The following is a 20,270-nucleotide window of genomic DNA, read 5'->3' as shown; positions in this document are numbered from 1 at the left end:
CTTGTTATATTTTGTCCATTCTTGTTACATTTTGTCTATTCTTGTTATATTTTGTCCATTCTGCTTATATATTGTCGATTCTTGTTATATTTTGTCCATTCTTATTATATTTTGTCCATTCTGGTTATATTTTGTCCATTCTTGTTATATTCTGTCCATTCTTGTTACATTTTGTCTATTCTTGTGATATTTTGTCCATTCTTGTTACATTTTGTCCATTCTTGTGATATTTTGTCCATTCTTGTGATATGTTGTCCATTCTTGATACTGTTTATCAATCAATTTCATCAGTGAGTTTGGAAACAAAGGACAACAAAATCAATAGATTAAATCTCCCGTTTTATTTTTGTACATTAGTCTAGGTAAATAACAATGCTGGTCTGAAGTTGTATAGTATTGTGAAAATTTACTTATTTCTAAATGAAGCTTTTAGAATTGCTCTTGAAACTCTTAAAGATGCTCCACCGCCGACAGAGCATAAATGATATTAAATTTTTTAACAATAATTGGTGTTTAATCGTGTATATATATGTCTAATTAACAAACAATAATATAAAAAAAATCTATTTTGCTTTTAGTGCATTCGTAAGCAGTGCTTTATTCCATATATGATATAGTGCCACGGAATTTTTTCGGGATGCAATTAATTATTTTTCATATTTTCACCTTGAAGTAAAATTAGAAGCTCAAACTTTTCAATGGTAGTAACGATGTAAAGTAAGTAACTTTTGTAACTGAAAAAAAATACTAAATCGTCTGCTCCTGTTTTTGGTAGTGAAAAAAATACTATTTATCGGCGGTGGAGCATCTTTAATTGGTAAGGGATCAATATTTCTTGTAAAGCATGACACTATTGTTAGATGTTGTCTTTATAGTTAGATCTTCAACAATTTGTGCATTAAATTTTTACTTACATTCTGATCTCATTACCTTTGTTGTACTCCATCGGTACTTATAGACCAGAATGGTTGAACCGGTAAATCAACAAATCTGAACCAATTGATGAACACAGAAATATCAACACAAATCTTAACTGACACCAAACTATACAAGGGATGATTTGGTCACAAACGCTTTCAATATTGCATAACAAACATCATAGAAATAGAAAAATAATATTTCTATATCAATATTTCATATGTAAAAATATATATCAGTATAAAGTATTAAACCTGGGTAGTGATACATTGTCTAAACCAACCTAGACTTGTGCTCCTGAAAATCACATTTATAAAAAAAAGACATTCACCAAATGGACCTGCATTGCTATTTTTCTATCTATTTATAATGATTAGAAAACTTCCACCGAGTGTTAGAAATAGAAATGACAGAAACGACCCCATCTGGCAGGTAAGCCTATATACAACAAACATACACTCATTTTTCCCCCATAATATTTTACACTTATTTTTACACTTCCAGTGTATTTTTTCCCCAAAATATTTTTAGTAGAGTAGCTCTGAACTGGTTAGTGGAATGGTGAATTCGCTCATGCGTATAAATCATTGCTAAGTCAACAGCATACAGAATTTGTACAATCATATTTTAGCGGAACAGGTGCGATAAGGTTAGAATATGATCAATCCTAAAACATTTATAGTATAAAATATTACGACATAATCAATAGACTTGTATCATTTAAAACTATGATTTTATTATACCATTAAAAAATAACTCATATTAAAGCATCAAATGTTAAATGAAAATGAGGATGATTTTAGTAATAAAATGAAATAAGATCGATATAGAAGAGATCATTCTATTCAACTATTTTTCCGATTAAAACTCTATATTGAACAAGTTACATATATATAAATGCATATATAAACACAAGTCATATGAAGTCTTTGGCTTCCAACACTTTCTTTATAATTTCATCTTCAGAATAAACTGAATCAACTTAAAAAATTTCTAAAGCTTTGACAGGTGTTTAAGGGCTCTTTGAAAATCATTCTATATTAAAAATATTTTTTAATCAAATACATTATAAAATAATTCCAAAGGCTCTGTAAAATTCACCAAAATATTGCAAGGAAAACCGTAAATAGAAAACCTTTGATAGATATTGCTACATTATAGTACATGGGTTGTCTCCCTTTGCCTACTGAACATTCAGGCCATATTTTCGGGACTGTAGTGCATTTGTTGCTAATGAAGATTGTTTTGCTGTATTCGTCCAAAAAGAAAATTAAAAGAAAGTCCATGATGTCACTCTTGTCCTGATAAGGGGAGGTAACTAATACGAGTGTTTGGGGACAAACAGGGATTCACTGGCAGCTGAGCTTCCGTCCTCTCCTTTGTATTGACCCATTGCGGCTAGCCCATTCAACTACAAAAACATAAAACATAAGTAAACGGTTCAGCAGGAAAATTTTCATCAAATAATCTGAGAGTTTCAAAGAATATCTCTGCTCCAAAATAGTTCAGTGAATTGAATTCACCACTTTTGGCCCCATTGGTCACTACTTTGGTGTTACGGCATCAGAATTCTAGTCCAGTAAAATGGAAAAAATTCATGTACCACTTGATACTAGATAATGTTTGTGCAGGACTATTGTAGTTTCTATTGGTGATGGAATGACGTCAAAAGATGATATCCAGTGCTAACGTCATTTCAGCGGGAAGATTACAAATACATGTACAAATGTAGTCACGTTCCAGTCCCGCACAAACATTATTGGGTATCACGTGGTACGTGAAATAAGTCACATTCATTGCTTTTGTCAACCATGAAGTATTTCAAATAAGATAATCAGGAAGGAGAGGTATCACGTTGAGCCATTTTATGTTTTATGTCACTCAATGATAAGCAAAATAATAAGCATGAAAATACCATATTTCATACTATTCAGAACATCCAATTTTTTCTGGGCGATTCTAGAGGTCAAACGTCAATGGGAAAAAAATACCTTTCCTGTTTAGTCCTAATAAAATATTAGAGTGAAAATAATATTTTTTGCAATTTTTGTCTGCAAATCATAGGTTTGTGAATTTGAGTTCATAAAACATGAAAAATTGAAAAAAGTTCAGATGATAATTTGAATGATTTTGCTGAAAACTTAGATTTCATAACGATTTGATTGCTTGTCATTCATTTTAGCACTACATCTCATCTTGACATGATCTCCTTAAGATGATTACATCCTAGGGTCACATGGGCTGCGTGACGGGCATAAATACGGTCATATTCAATAAATGGTAACGTCTGTCAAATAAGTGTTATCTGCATTTACTTACCTTGGCTCTGTTGATAAGTGTAGCTTGAGCATTGGCCACATTAGCTTCTTGTCCCTGCCAAGCTTTAAGGACGCTGGCCTGGAGGGCGCGGCCAAAGGAGAAACTCAGGGCCCATGGCTTTCGTCCCTGGTAAAGATTAATGGCATTTAGGTTTTCTGTGGCACATACTTCAGACTGACCGCCAGATAAAAATGTTATGCCTACAATAAAAAAAAGAAAATTTCACATCCTTTTATCTCAGTCTGAGCATCTGTAAGATGATCATGATGCTTGGAAAAAATAAGATCCTTTACCTTGAATGTTTTACAGGGTTAATAAGTTTTCCCATTGATATTATCAAACTATATGGAAAATTCTGCATCAACATTGCTAGAAAAGGACCTAAATTGAGTATTTTAACAATTTTACTGTGTCTGAAGCAGATAAAGATGATAATTACCTCGCATCACAACAAGGGGACATAATCAATACATCGAACTGAGGGGGATAATCAACATATTACAACAAGGGGACATAATCTACACATCACAACAAGGGGAGATAATCAACATATTAAAACAAGGGGACATAATCTACACAACATAACAAGGGGACATAATCAATACATCGAACTGAGGGGGATAATCAACATATTACAACAAGGGGACATAATCTACACATCACAACAAGGGGAGATAATCAACATATTAAAACAAGGGGACATAATCTACACAACATAACAAGGGGACATAATCAATACATCGAACTGAGGGGGATAATCAACATATTACAACAAGGGGACATAATCTACACATCATAACATGGGGAGATAATCAACATATTAAAACAAGGGGACATAATCTACACATCATCACAAGGGGAGATAATCAACATATTACAACAAGGGGACATAATCTACACATCACAACAAGGGGAGATAATCAACATATTAAAACAAGGGGACATAATCTACACAACATAACAAGGGGACATAATCAATACATCGAACTAAGGGGGATAATCAACATTTTACAACAAGGGGACATAATCTACACATCATAACAAGGGGAGATAATCAACATATTAGGTAGCAGAAAACAGTAGATTTGGACAATCTATGAAATTAAGGTGCATGCCTTAGAAATATAGATATAGTCATTTAACTGTAAAAAATACCTGTACAAAAGTATATATATAATTAATCAGCACAACTTTTGCAATTACAATTTGATATTTTGATACAGATTTGGCCATATTCTGCGCTTATTCATGCATGTGAATACCATGGTAACAACAAAAAAATACCTGAAAAATTGCAAAATATCATGATTTTTAGTCCAAAATTGCAGAAAATTGTACTCAATTTTTTTCTTAAGACCTACCTTAAATTGAGCACTTCTATCACAATGCCAAAATAAGCTAATTTATTTCATAGGTGGATTTTTCAATATTTTTGCCTAAACCCGCGCCATGGATTTTCCTTCAAGTAAAGCTAGCATTTCCGGTCAAGACGCACTTCCGGAGGAGCCCAGAATTGTAATCTCTAACCCATTTTTGTTATGTTTATTTTTGAAAAAAAATGAAACTTATATCAAACCCTCCATATTGGATGTACCAATTTCAGAATATATTTGATTTTTAATTATGCATGGCTCAAAACAGGGGCTCCCCACTTAATAACAATATAGACCGTGGCCAGGCTGTTCTTCTCTGGTTTGCTACCTTATGCAAGAAGTTATAACTTTCTAAGCTTCTCGAAAACCCAAATATTGTCTTGAACATGATGCGACGAACAAAATGACATATCCAGTTAACGCGTATCTTTAATAGTCACCGAGTACTGCCAATTTCCCTGAATGGTACATTTTGATTGATTTTCCTCTCAAACAAGCAACAAGGGGAGGTAATTTTAAAAATTAAAAGTCCTATAACTCTGTCATTTACTGAAATAAAATGGATTTGAATATTGAATGTGTTATTTTGAGATTCTCTCTATGACATGCAGTGGAAAAAACAAGGATTTCATCAATATTGACCCTGCTGTATGACGTCATAATTACTATGACGTCATCAGTAACCATGACATTATCAGTGTGTATATATGACGTCATAAATACTCAATGACGTCACAAATAAGGTCAGAAACCCTACTTATACTGTTGCTCTACAACAGATAAACTGATATCTAAATAATGACATGACATCAAGGATTTGGAAATTTCATGTATATGACATTATGGTTTTGTATTCTTACCCTGGAAATAAGCATTTTCATGAATAATCTGTAAAAGTCTTCGCCATCCCTATTTTATCAAAAATAGACTGTTTTTCCTCATATAATTAAGAAATTGGTAATAATAGACAATACCGGCCTTGCCGCACACTCAATTTCTGACAAATACATGCATTTTTGAGATCAAGACAAGTTAAATAGTGTTTTTACAGAGAAAATCACAAAATAACACTATTGCTCTAAGTTTCCATGGATACCGGGCAATAAATCAAGTTAAAATAATCAGAATTCATTCAATATGGGTTGTATAACATCCAATAAGTTATAATGAGTTAGTTTTCAAACAAATGAAAGCAAAATGAATTTTAGCCAAATTATTTAACAATAAGCATGTATACATGCCATGAAAATGAGCAAATAAGCCAATTACCTCCCCTTACCCATCCCATGTGAAAATCATGATTTCTCCCTGTCTATGACCTGTTTTCTTGAGGTTCCCAGCTATAATGAACAGAGGCGCTGCTTATTTACAACCGACAATGCACTTCCTTCGAAAACCTCTTTTTCCATGCAGTATAAGGTAGCAGAAAACAGTAGATTTGGACAATCTATGAAATTAAGGTGCATGCCTTGGAAATATAGATATAGTCATTTAACTGTATAAAATACCTGTACAAAAGTATATATATAATTAATCAGCATAACTTTTGCAATTACAATTTGATATTTTGATACAGATTTGGCCATATTCTGCGCTTATTCATGCATGTGAATACCATGGTAACAACAAAAAAATACCTGAAAAACTGCAAAATATCATGATTTTTAGTCCAAAAATGCAGAAAATTGTACTCAATTTTTTTCTTAAGACCTACATTAAATTGAGCACTTCTATCACAATGGCAAAATAAGCTAATTTATTTCATAGGTCGATTAGGTGGATTTTTCAATATTTTTGCCTAAACCCGCGCCATGGATTTTCCTTCAAGTAAAGCTAGCATTTCCGGTCAAGACGCACTTCCGGAGGAGCCCAGAATTGTAATCTCTAACCCATTTTTGTTATGTTTATTTTTGAAAAAAATGAAACTTATATCAAACCCTCCATATTGGATGTACCAATTTCAGAATATATTTGATTTTTAATTGTTTATGCATGGCTCAAAACAGGGGCTCCCCACTTAATAAAAATATAGACCGTGGCCAGGCTGTTCTTCTCTGGTTTGCTACCTTACAACAAGGGGACATAGTCTACACATCAGAACAAGGGGAGATAATTAATACATCGAACTAAGGGGAGATAATCAACATATTACAACAAGAAGAGACAATCAGTATAATTCATCAAGATTAAAATATCAAAAAAATTCAATAGATTACCTGGAACAGCAGCTGGCACAGCCCGACTGAGGGCTTGAACAGTGGCTTGAGCATTATCCTTAGGTGTGTATTTCTTTGGACAGGACTGACCAGCGGTCACCATGTTTGGTTTAAGGAGTGTCCCTTCCAGGTAAACATGATGATCAGAAAGAGCTTTGTATGTGAAGGCCAGGACCTGAATTAGATTGATTGTTTTACACCTACTGATCCAATTATTACTTTCTTAATCGATAAAACTTTGTAACCCTGGTCAATACAAGAACTGAGTGGACAACTAATACCCCCTCCCCCAAATCTTTTTATAACTCCATTAATAGGGGACATCGCTGAACCCTATAAATGTTGCATGGCATTCCAGTAATAAAGGATTCATTACTCCCGAGCGAAGCAAGGGGGTATAAGACCCGAGTGACGAGAAATCTTTTAAAAACATGCACGTTCCTGTATCCACATAAATAGACATTGTTAACTTGCCTGCTCTGTAACTTTTTGTGCCGTTTCCAGATCATGGTCGCCATCACACAATACTTCTGGCTCCACAATGGGCACGAGTCCATTCTGTTGGGGAGAGAAGTGGATAAATAATCTCAGAGAAAATCTTAAGGAAAAATTATGATTGTACACAGAAAACAATGTTACAGGTAGAGCACGGCGAGAGACTTCTGTTTACAGTCAACAAAATAATTTCCAATAAGGCTGACCAGTGACCTATCAAGTTATAGGAGTAGTCTAATGTATGTTACACACCAATGAATGTACAAAATATGATAACTTATACTTTTATTGAGCAGATGAAAAAAAAAACGGTAATTGTCCATTATAAAGATGTCAGTCTTAACCAAACAGATCTACAACACCACCTGACAATCGAGGAACGCTACGACTATGATATCATAGATAACTGAAGTCACAACCCAACATTGTAACACAGATATAACAAACATTGGGCTCTGTAGAGATAAATGTATCGGCTTAACTTGTAACACAGATATAACAAACATTGGGCTCAGTAGAGATAAATGTATCGGCTTAACTTGTAACACAGATATAGCAAACATTGGGCTCAGTAGAGATAAATGTATCGGCTTAACTTGTAACACAGATATAACAAACATTGGCCTCAGTAGAGATAAATGTATCGGCTTAACTTGTAACACAGATATAACAAACATTGGGCTCTGTAGAGATAAATGTATCGGCTTAACTTGTAACACAGATATAGCAAACATTGGGCTCAGTAGAGATAAATGTATCGGCTTAACTTGTAACACAGATATAGCAAACATTGGGCTCAGTAGAGATAAATGTATCAGCTTAACTTGTAACACAGATATAGCAAACATTGGGCTCAGTAGAGATATAAATGTATCGGCTTAACTTGTAACACAGATATAGCAAACATTGGCCTCAGTAGAGATAAATGTATCAGCTTAACTTGTAACACAGATATAACAAACATTGGGCTCAGTAGAGAAAAATGTATCGGCTTAACTAGTAACACAGATATAACAAACATTGGGCTCAGTAGAGATAAATGTATCAGCTAAACTTGTAACACAGATATAGCAAACATTGGGCTCAGTAGAGATAGATGTATCGGCTTAACTTGTAACACAGATATAGCAAACATTGGCCTCAGTAGAGATAAATGTATCAGCTTAACTTGTAACACAGATATAACAAACATTGGGCTCAGTAGAGATAAATGTATCGGCTTAACTTGTAACACAGATATAACAAACATTGGGCTCAGTAGAGATAAATATATCAGCTTAACTTGTAACACAGATATAGCAAACATTGGGCTCTGTAGAGATAAATGTATCGGCTTAACTAGTAACACAGATATAGCAAACATTGGGCTCAGTAGAGATAAATGTATCGGCTTAACTTGTAACACAGATATAACAAACATTGGGCTCAGTAGAGATAAATGTATCAGCTTAACTTGTAACACAGATATAGCAAACATTGGGCTCTGTAGAGATAAATGTATCGGCTTAACTTGTAACACAGATATAACAAACATTGGGCTCAGTAGAGATAAATGTATCAGCTAAACTTGTAACACAGATATAGCAAACATTGGGCTCAGTAGAGATAGATGTATCGGCTTAACTTGTAACACAGATATAACAAACATTGGGCTCAGTAGAGATAAATGTATCAGCTTAACTTGTAACACAGATAAAACAAACATTGGGCTCAGTAGAGATAAATGTATCGGCTTAACTTGTAACACAGATATAACAAACATTGGGCTCAGTAGAGATAAATGTATCGACTTAACTTGTAACACAGATATAGCAAACATTGGGCTCTGTAGAGATAAATGTATCGGCTTAACTTGTAACACAGATATAACAAACATTGGGCTCTGTAGAGATAAATGTATCGGCTTAACTTGTAACACAGATATAAAAACATTGGGCTCAGTAGAGATAAATGTATCGGCTTAACTTGTAACACAGATATAACAAACATTGGGCTCTGTAGAGATAAATGTATCGGCTTAACTTGTAACACAGATATAGCAAACATTGGCCTCAGTAGAGATAAATGTATCAGCTTAACTTGTAACACAGATATAGCAAACATTGGGCTCTGTAGAGATAAATGTATCGGCTTAACTTGTAACACAGATATAGCAAACATTGGGCTCTGTAGAGATAAATGTATCGGCTTAACTTGTAACACAGATATAACAAACATTGGGCTCAGTAGAGATAAATATATCGGCTTAACTTGTAACACAGATATAGCAAACATTGGCCTCAGTAGAGATAAATGTATCAGCTTACTTTGTAACACAGATATAGCAAACATTGGGCTCAGTAGAGATAAATGTATCGGCTTAACTTGTAACACAGATATAACAAACATTGGGCTCAGTAGAGATAAATGTATCAGCTAAACTTGTAACACAGATATAGCAAACATTGGCCTCAGTAGAGATAAATGTATCGGCTTAACTTGTAACACAGATATAACAAACATTGGGCTCAGTAGAGATAAATGTATCAGCTTAACTTGTAACACAGATATAGCAAACATTGGGCTCAGTAGAGATAAATGTATCGGCTTAACTTGTAACACAGATATAGCAAACATTGGGCTCAGTAGAGATAAATGTATCGGCTTAACTTGTAACACAGATATAGCAAACATTTGGCTCTGTAGAGAAAATGTATCGGCTTAACTTGTAACACAGATATAACAAACATTGGGCTCAGTAGAGATAAATGTATCGGCTTAACTTGTAACACAGATATAGCAAACATTGGGCTCAGTAGAGATAAATGTATCGGCTTAACTTGGTATAAAATAGAAAATCACGGATTATTTCTAAAGCAACATGACCATTAATATGAAATTACCATTAATATGAAATTACCATTAATATAAAATTACCATTAATATAAAATTACTATTAATATAAAATTACAAATAAGATAAAATTACCATTAATATAACATTACCATTAATATAAAATTACTATTAATATAAAATTACAAATAAGATAAAATTACTATTAATATAAAATTACAAATAAGATAAAATTACCATTAATATAAAATTACTATTAATATAGTAATACTATAATACATACTATTAATGTATACTATAACATACAATGTACCATTAATATAAAATTACCATTAAAATAAAATTACTATTAATATAAAATTACCATTAATATAAAATTACAATTAAGATAAAATTACCATTGACATAAAATTACCATCAACATAAAATTACCATCAATATAAAATTACCATTAATATAAAATTACCATTAATATAAAATTACCAATAAGATAAAATAACCAATCACATCAGATTCAAAAGATAAGATTACCATTAAGATCAATTTACCAATTAGATCAAACTCAAACTTAGATAACAATTACAACCACATCAAGTAATCACAATACATAATAATGGTAAAGTGGTTTATAGTTTCTCCCTATAAAATGGTGACAGACTCCTGTCTGATAACTACTACACATAATTTATAATCCTGATGCTTACCTGTTGACAGATACTAGCATAGCGGGCGAGAACATTTCCGTTTTCAAACATGGCCTGATATGAAGGTGTTTCTTTACCAATTTTCAGAACACACCTCCATTTTGCAAACCGAGCGCCATCTTTATAGTACTGTGCACATCTCTCCCCAAGGCCATCCAACCCTGTATAACATCAAAGACCCTTAAAATAATTACAGAACAAATCTATTTGCCTAAGTTTGATTTGTTTTGAAAAATGATTTTTAGTTTCACTGTAAAATAATGAGATCAACTACAGTATTTAGTATTATAGAGTAATCTATCTTGAATTGTTGACTCTCTGTCTGTTCCTGCGAGTGGGACCATGCCCTTGTCATAATTGGATCAACTACAGCATTTAGATATATAAAGTTATCTACCTTGAATTGTCGACTCTCCATCTGTTCCTGCCAGTGGTACCATGCCCTTGTCCACCTTGATTCCTGGGATGATGCCCATATCCTGGAGAGCCTTCACCATGGAGACGCCCTTACTAGTAGTCTGGTAGAATGTTTCGTGGAAGAGAATCACACCTCCAATGTTATTGGCTAGAGTCTTGTCAGCCGTAAACAATAACTCACGATACTGACGTCTGTTATCTTCATTGTTTTCTACATTGATGGTTGCAAATCGTTTCCCGATCGTTCCTGTGGTAAAGTTATTAGATATACATAATGCATCATAAAAGGATTATTATATTTAATTGAAATTTTGAAAAGATACTTTGATAGGTTGCGAAAGGGTAATTTACTTAACAAGATTAATCAACATCATGAATCTTCAAAAAAAATAAAAAAAATCCAAGTCACAGGTAAACTTACCAATGGATTTGTTAGCTTATGAAAAAAACAGTACAACCCCGTTAAATTCTCTAAAACTCTCCATCATCAAAGTGAACCCATGGTCCCGATTATGTCCCTGTAAATTTCAGGTATTCCTCAAACTATTAACTGGGTTTAACCCTGCAGTTTACCTGTAAACTCATCAGCTCACACCTTCCATTGCTAATTAACAACTTACCTGTTGATTCATCGGCAGCTAAGATTCCTTTTCCAGGAGCAACTATTGCGTTTGCAGTTGCCCTCAGCTCATTTTCCTGGGCTTCTGTTAGGTACTGAGGAAAGGTAGGCATAATGCTAATCTGCAAAAACAAAATCTTATCATCAGTGACCTGAATCAATGACCCGAATCAATGACCCGAATCAGTGACCCAAATCAATGACCCGAATCAGTGACCCAAATCAGTGACTTGAATCAGTGACCCAAATCAATGACCTGAATCAGTGACCTTATACATATCACAGTGTCTATATAAGGTCCTCTATAATATAAACTGAAAAATATTCAACACAATGCAGAACCCTCATTACCAGGATAATATGGAAAGATTGATTCAATATAAATCATACTCCTTGATTCAATACAATAGAGGCACCTTGATACAACCCTTTACAGGCCCCTTGATTCAACACAATATAGGCCACTTGATCCAGCACACCTGATTTATCACAATATATATAGGCCCATTGATTCAACATAATATAGGCCCCTTTGATTCAACACAATATATATAGGCCACTTGATTCAACATAATATAGGCCCCTTGATTCAACACAATATATATAGGCCCATTGATTCAACCCAATATAGGCCTCTTGATTCAACACAATATAGGCCTCTTGATTCAACACGATATAGGCCTCTTGATTCAACACAATATAGGCCTCTTGATTCAACACAATATATAGCCCTTGATTCAACACAATATAGGCCCCGTGATTCAGCACAATATAGACCCCTTGATTCAACACAATACATGCCCCTTGATTCAACACAATACAGGCCCTGATTCAGCACAATATAGACCCCTTGATTCAACACAATACATGCCCCTTGATTCGACACAATACATGCCCCTTGATTCAACACAATACAGGCCCTGATTCAGCACAATATAGACCCCTTGATTCAACACAATACATGCCCCCTGATTCAGCACAATATCGGCCCTTGTTTTAACACTAAGTAAACATAACCCTACTTCAGGCAGATACAGAACCATTTAACATTAACTGTATCAAATGTTAGAAAATCAAAATGTTGTGTATTTACAGCTGTACAAATGACTAAGTGCTAAATCAATCTGAGCTAGGTAGACTTGTACAGTACATGATGAGCCTGATAAGGACTGGTATTTTATAGCTCCATGCATCAGTTCACATACACTGTCATACACACCTGTATCCTGTAAAGGGATAGGGTAGGTTGGTGAATTATGAACAGGATATCACTTTGACATTAGTACATGAAGATTAATACATGTTTTAAGAAAATTACATATACACAAGCAACCTTGGGTATAACCTAGCTAGCCACACAGTGTCACGTCAGCAAGTCAATCATATAAACATTTATTTACACAGGACTCACCTATCATTATACCATACAAGCTGTCTGTAACAGAATACTAGGAATGATTCCTAATTCTAAACAAAAGAATTTTGGAGTACCAAATTTGAATTATGTTGTCAACTGATTAATCATTTTATGTACTGGTACACATGTGTTACAGGGAAACCTATGATATCTGTGTGACACAGTCGTAGCCATTTATAGAGAAGGACAACTTCATTATCTTTAACATATGATATCTGTGTGACACAGTCGTAGCCATTTATAGACAACTTCATTATCTTTAACATTTCCCTAAATGATCAATGCTATTTTGAGTATTACAGATGTAACACTCGCCATGCTTATACTTACTTGGTTTGTAGGACGACCCTGTCACTGTCCACCAGTCTTGGCCTGATCTCGCAAGTAGAACAGACCAAGGACAAATTGATAAGATAACCAGAATAATTACCCTACCAGTGCCCCTAATATAACAACCAGATTTACTCTACCAGTGCCCCTAATATTACAACTAGATTTACCCTACAGGTGTCCTTAATATTACAACCAGATTTACCCTACAGGTGCCCCTAATATTACAACTAGATTTACCCTACAGGTGTCCTTAATATTACAACCAGATTTACCCTACAGGTGCCCCTAATATTACAGCCAGATTTACCCTAAAACCTATATACTATATTATATACCTATAATACTAAAACCTGATTTATCCTACAGGTATCTCTTACACTAAAACCTGATTTACCCTACAGGTATCCCTAACACTAAAACCTGATTTACCCTACAGGTATCCATTTACCCTACAGGTGCCCATAATACTAAAACCTGATTTACCCTACAGGTGCCCCTAATAATAAAACATGATTTACCCTACAGGTATCCCTTACACTAAAACCTGATTTACCCTACAGGTATCCATTTATCCTACAGGTGCCCATAATACTAAAACCTGATTTACCCTACAGGTGCCCCTAATACTAAAACCTGATTTACCCTACAGGTATCCCTTACACTAAAACCTGATTTACCCTACAGCTGCCCCTAATACTAAAATCTGATTTACCCTACAGGTGCCCCTAATACTAAAACCTGATTTACCCTACTGGTCCCCTAATAATAAAACCTGATTTACCCTACATGTGCCCCTAATACTTAAACCTGATTTACCCTACAGGTATCCCTTACACTAAAACCTGATTTACCCTACAGGTGCCCCTAATTTCCCCTAATACTGCTATTAGAGTTTAACAACCTGGGAGTAACCTATGTGTGATCCATCATATATAATGATATGTGTGATCCATTGTATATAATGATATGTGTGATCTATTGTATATAATGATATGTGTGATCCATTGTATATAATGGTATGTGTGATCCATCATATATAATGATATGTGTGATCCATCGTATATAATGATATGTGTGATCTATTGTATATAATGATATGTGTGATCAATTGTATATAATGATATGTGTGATCCATCGTATATAATGGTATGTGTGATCAATTGTATATTATACAAATATTTCATGGCCTACTGTGCTCTAGTTCATAATATTTAACCCGAGGTGGTGGTAATCAACAAATGTTATATTGCACGAGGCCGAAGGCCGAGTGCAATATAATATTTGTTGATTACCATCACCGAGGGGTAAATATTATGAACTAGAGCACAGTAACCCATGAAATATTTGTTTTATTACATAATCACCAGTTTTTCAGTTGAATATTATTATAAAATGAATATGACAATCACTTAACAAAATCATCAGCACCGTACCGTATGGAAAAGCTTCAAATCCTATTGAAGATTGACATATAAACCACGTACGTCACGTTGTAACTCCGGTTTGGATGTCTTATTGTCTTTTTTAACAATATTAGACCTGCATGCAGCCTTTTGATCTAATACATTCGCCGTGTCCGTCCTCTACTCGATAAACATCTACATGACGTGCTTGTTTCGAGATCTATAAAGCTAGCGCGAAATTGAACGTGAACCTTTGTGACGTCATAAAAAAGTAACTCACTGTTACGCGCGATTCCTCTGAGGTTTTCTACAAAACTAGACAATAACAGCGAGGTGTTCCTAAAGCCGTGCAATATAACATCTTGAACCGTGCAATATAACGTTTCCATGGGAGCGTGCAATATAACTTCGAACCGTGCAATATAACAAGGTTTTATTGAACGGTCGGTGTAATAGTTGAAAATATTATATTTCTTCATATATAGATTGGTGTAAACAAATTATGTAATAAAATGATATGTGTGATCCATCGTATATAAGAATATGTGTGATCAATTGTATATAATGATATGTGTGATCTATTGTATATAATGATATGTGTTATCCATTGTATATAATGGTATGTGTGATCCATTGTATATAATGATATTAATAAAACCTTGTTATATTGCACTGTTCTAAGTTATATTGCACGCTTCCATGGAAACGTTATATTGCACGGTTCGAGATGTTATATTGCACGGCTTTAGGAACACCTAACTGTTGTTGTTTAGTTTTGTAGAAAACTTCTGAGGAATTGCGAGTAACAGTGACTTACGTTATTATGACGCATACATGCCATATTTTTCTAGGGGTGGAAAGGGAGATTGATAACCATTTTAAGGGATTTTGGTCTCAAAAGAGGGAAGTATACGCGCGACATATATGAATAAATTAAATATCTGTTTTTTTATGATGAAATTCTGCATTCATATTGAATTTTACTGAAATAATGGAATGTGTGGTTTTGCAAAAGTAGTTGCATCCCTATATACACCCAGTTCTGGAGCAGTTTTATTGTTCGAAATATTAGAATGGGCTTTTTAATAATCTTTCACAATAACGGATAGTTAACTTAGATACAGTTCTTAAATTTACAAGCACTAAATTAATAAAAAAAAAACAGAATCGTTACAGTAGTATTCAAAATGTAATTTAATCTGAGAGAGAAAAAAAGTAAATTTCTTTTTAATTTTATTTATTTAAATTCAGTTACTACTGATAATTTTTTATTATTAATATTTTTTTAAATTCACACAGAAATTCTAAAAAAATAATACTTTTTCCATTTTTAAAACCCACAGGGACCTGGCACCACTTTTTTAAACTAACAGTATACATATATATATATATTATAGTATCAGGGGTATGAACTCGGCGGTCGAGAAAAACGGACCTATGTTTTTAAAACTGTGATTATTTTAATAAATGGGTTCTACACAACATTGACGGATATCTTACCTTAGAGAGAAATAATTTATCTTTCCATTGAGTGCTTGATGAACAAAATTGGCCAAGTATTGACGAAGTTATGGCTTGATGAATCTGGGAAATTTACCAAAAATATGCTAGGTAGACATTTCCCTGTCCGGTCGAAATGTCGTCTTGGCTCTAATGGGCACCTCAAAAACCAAGCCAAAATCACAAAATCTATGCTTGTGGTGGTAAACAGTATCCATAACTGTGTTCCATGGAAGCATGCAATATAACTTCGAACCGTGCAATCTAACAAGGTTTTAGTGAACGGTCGGTGTAATAGTTGAAATTATTATATTTCTTCATATATAGATTGGTGTAAACAAATTATGTAATAAAATGATATGTGTGATCCATCGTATCTAATGATATGTGTGATCCATCGTATATAATGCATTATATTGAGTTACATATTCATTTCACTGCAGCCCCACTATAAAACCTTATTTAATTAACAAGCACACACATTTGACATTCATCTGTCTATGAACTGCCATCCAGATATTATGACATCATTATTATTTTGTCTCGTGTCACAATTGTTGTGTGGGGATCACGGAAGATGGCTGTACAAATGGCTGTTCTGTCTTTGATAATAATAAATTCTATATTCATTATAGATGCAAAATTTCAACATAAAACTGTTATCAAATGTAAATATAAGCATTGAACTGCATTCAGTTGGCATTTATTGGAGTATGGATGCCAAATGGACAGTGGCAAATTAAACATAAATCATTTGTGCGCTTCATTAAATTTGCCACTGTCCAGTTGCATTTTGGCATTCATACTTCCAAATATTTGCCTACTGAATGCAGTACACATGCTAAAGTAATGTCCTGTACTGGCCATTGGGAGTTAAGGACATAGAGGATCTTACATGTGTGGCTATGTGATAAGAAATTTATCAAACAAGTTCACTAATTTGATTAGTCCGCTAAACCTACCTATATTATTAGTCTCTTTATTTTTGAAATTTTTTCCCTAATATACATTAGTTTGATCAATTTCATATCACATAGAAACGAGTGTAAGATTCTATTTATCAAATAACTTTTATTTTAAACACATACTTGCTAACACACCCTATTTTTAGGGGTGACTCCTGAATTTGAACCCCCATTTTAGCAAATCCAAATTCTTTGATATTCAAAACATCAAAACTCTGACTATATCATCAGAAAGAACAGGTCGAAATATGCAAAAATCAACCTTTAATTTCTTCATAGGGGGTTACTAAGTAGACTTTATATGCTTGTTCTTGTATATGTGGTGAATTAATTTTTAGGTTGCATTGTTTTAAAAAATAGCTGTTATTACATATATTGTTGTAAATTTTAAATCAATTTATTGCATTCGGCCATTTTGATATATTTTTGTGGTCCAATCTGAACCACGTATCACTAAAAAGTAAAAAAAACTCATGCAGCCTTGGGTCCAAAGTTCAAACTGAATTTTTAGTTACTGCTCTAGCCAGTCAATTCAATATCTTAACCGGAAAAGAGATATTGGCCGAATTAAAGTGTATCGGATCTCATCAAGGACATATAGACCTAAATGTGACGATGTGTATGTATGTACAGTTGTAGGTCTGCTTCGATTCGTTTATAATAAGATCAAGACCTGGCTAGTCGTTCGAAGAGTGAACGTGGCCTCCCGATCGGGTATGCAGATCTAGCTTGTTTCCATATTATAAGGTTTACTTACCTGTTTCCGACTTATTTACAGATGTGAAAGATAGGGGTTTGATAGTAGAGTCGTGCAATGCCTTCATGCAACTTGTGTTGTTCTTCAGTGATCCCGGAACAGAGTTGTTTACTTTCGGCTTGGGTAGTACGTGTGCTGATGTGGAGGTGTGTCTCGCAGCTATCAGTTGATTGGTCGATTTGCAACCTTCACCCTGACTTAACAGCTGAGACAATCGGGAATCTTCTTTGCGGAAAGGACCAAAGGTTCCCGATCGCCTTGGCTTTTCGCACAGAACTTGGACGTACAAACCAATGAATTAATTTCAATTCAAAATTGTAAAAGTCTCTAATATCAGAAACTTTTATGTACATGTATACTTCATGTAGATCTATGGTCCGCTAAACCTGCCTATATTATTAGGCTTTTTAAATTAATTTTTTCGCCTAATAAATATGTCCCCCCCCCATTTTCGCCAAGCGAAATGTTCTAAAAATGCAAATTTGAAAGAAAAAAAAAATATTTACATTTGAAAAAGTCTGGGTTTTTTTTGTGGTCGAAATGAAGATTGGTGTTCAGTTGCTAGGGTATAAAATCAGTTGCTAGGGGGTTTAATTTTGATAATTTTCTAGATAAATCGCATGTAATGGGGCTATCAACCATGTGTATTATATATTTGTAAATTTGGCACATAATTTTTGATATTTAGGCGTAATATATATTAAATATAGGTAAAAATCATGCAAGAATCCTTTTTAAAAAGTTATGAAAACAGCATATTTTGATTGGTTATTTGATGAAAAATGGATGCCTGACTGCAGATTATTATTTTACGATTTTTTAGCGCAGATATGCCAACACATTGATATGATGTTCAATACCAACTATGATTGCGTTTCCAAGAAATTTACTTTTGAAAAAGTCTGTTTATTGTGGTCGAAATGAGATTGGTTTTCTGTTGCTAGGGTATAAAGTCAGTTGTTATGGGGTTTAATTTTGATAATTTTCTAAACAAATCGTCTGTAATGGCGGTATCATCCATATGTTATATATTTTTGTACATTTGGTACTTCAATATTTTGCTGTAATATATGTAAGCATTGATGTCACTATTTTTTAATTTCATTTGGGTATGAAAGACACTAACTAGTATGACCTTTGACCTTAACTCCATCTGACTTTTTTCATTACCATTATGAACTAACAAAAAAGTCTTTAGTGAATAAATGAAACATATGGCATATATTGAAGAAGAAAAATCAAGTAAGGCGCTCTAAAAGTCAAATTATAATCTCACTCCCGCCAGTTTTTTGCCATTTTTTCAGCTTATAAACCATTTGAACTTTGACCCTTGACCTTGACCTCTTCACATGGTCAAAAACATTGACACCATCATTGTTTTGAAAGAGGGGGTGGCCTTCTGAACATTTTGATATATAGTGTCAAACTTCATCACGAAAACCCCACGGAATTACATACATGTAGCCACCTGACTACCAGGCTTATAACTGATGAGCTGATATCAAATTATGACGTCATAATGTGACACCAGCCCGGGCGCTGATATGACGGCGCGGACAGTACCAGTTTGGCATGGGCAAAATGTTCATTATTAAAGACAAAATTGTGATAATAACTCTTTATTATTTACAAGGCTCCACTACATGTTATATGATACGCTCCAATACAAGATCTAACAGCACCTGGTTCTGGCAAGCACTAGGAGCCATTTATACTTCCGAAAAATTCGATCACACCAAAAAAAGATTTCATAGGTGACATGCTGATGGGCTCATAATATGGGTCATGCTGAGGTGACCCTAGGAGTGTATCGTAAAGCATCGTAGTGGAGCAGAATTCCAAGTCTAATTTTTATTAGATAGGCAATACCACAACAGACTTATGCTAGGTTTACACATGTTCCCAGCGGCCACCGTGCACCCCCGTTTCAGGCCACCGTGGACAAAACGTGCACGTGGTGAACGCAAGACAACACGACACATGAGCGGTCGTGATTACCGTG

The 20,270-nt window shown here is 34.2% G+C and overlaps 1 protein-coding gene across 2 annotated transcripts; it reads right to left on the bottom strand.

Annotated features, from left to right (window-relative positions):
- Positions 1-326: 326 nt before the first annotated feature.
- On the bottom strand, positions 327-18,427 carry LOC138331047 (fructose-bisphosphate aldolase-like). 2 transcript variants are annotated; one of them, XM_069278504.1, is made up of 9 exons: positions 18,269-18,420; positions 13,641-13,682; positions 11,895-12,015; positions 11,255-11,521; positions 10,858-11,018; positions 7,301-7,384; positions 6,827-7,001; positions 3,238-3,437; positions 327-2,329 (listed from the first exon to the last, which is right to left on the bottom strand). In XM_069278504.1, the coding sequence occupies exons 3-9, from the start codon at positions 12,004-12,006 to the stop codon at positions 2,237-2,239; spliced, it is 1,092 nt and encodes a 363-aa protein (XP_069134605.1). In that variant the 5' UTR covers positions 12,007-12,015; positions 13,641-13,682; positions 18,269-18,420; the 3' UTR covers positions 327-2,236. The 2 variants fall into 2 exon arrangements, with proteins under 2 accessions (XP_069134605.1, XP_069134604.1); XM_069278503.1 differs by lacking the exon at positions 13,641-13,682 and having other exon boundaries at positions 18,269-18,427.
- Between the last annotated feature and the right edge of the window lie 1,843 nt (positions 18,428-20,270).

The sequence above is a fragment of the Argopecten irradians genome, chromosome 9 (genome assembly GCF_041381155.1).
Source record: "Argopecten irradians isolate NY chromosome 9, Ai_NY, whole genome shotgun sequence".
Classification (NCBI taxonomy): Eukaryota; Metazoa; Mollusca; class Bivalvia; order Pectinida; family Pectinidae; genus Argopecten; species Argopecten irradians.
The sequence above is the reverse complement of the archived record's forward strand: the minus strand, read 5'-3'. Positions and strand labels throughout refer to the sequence as shown.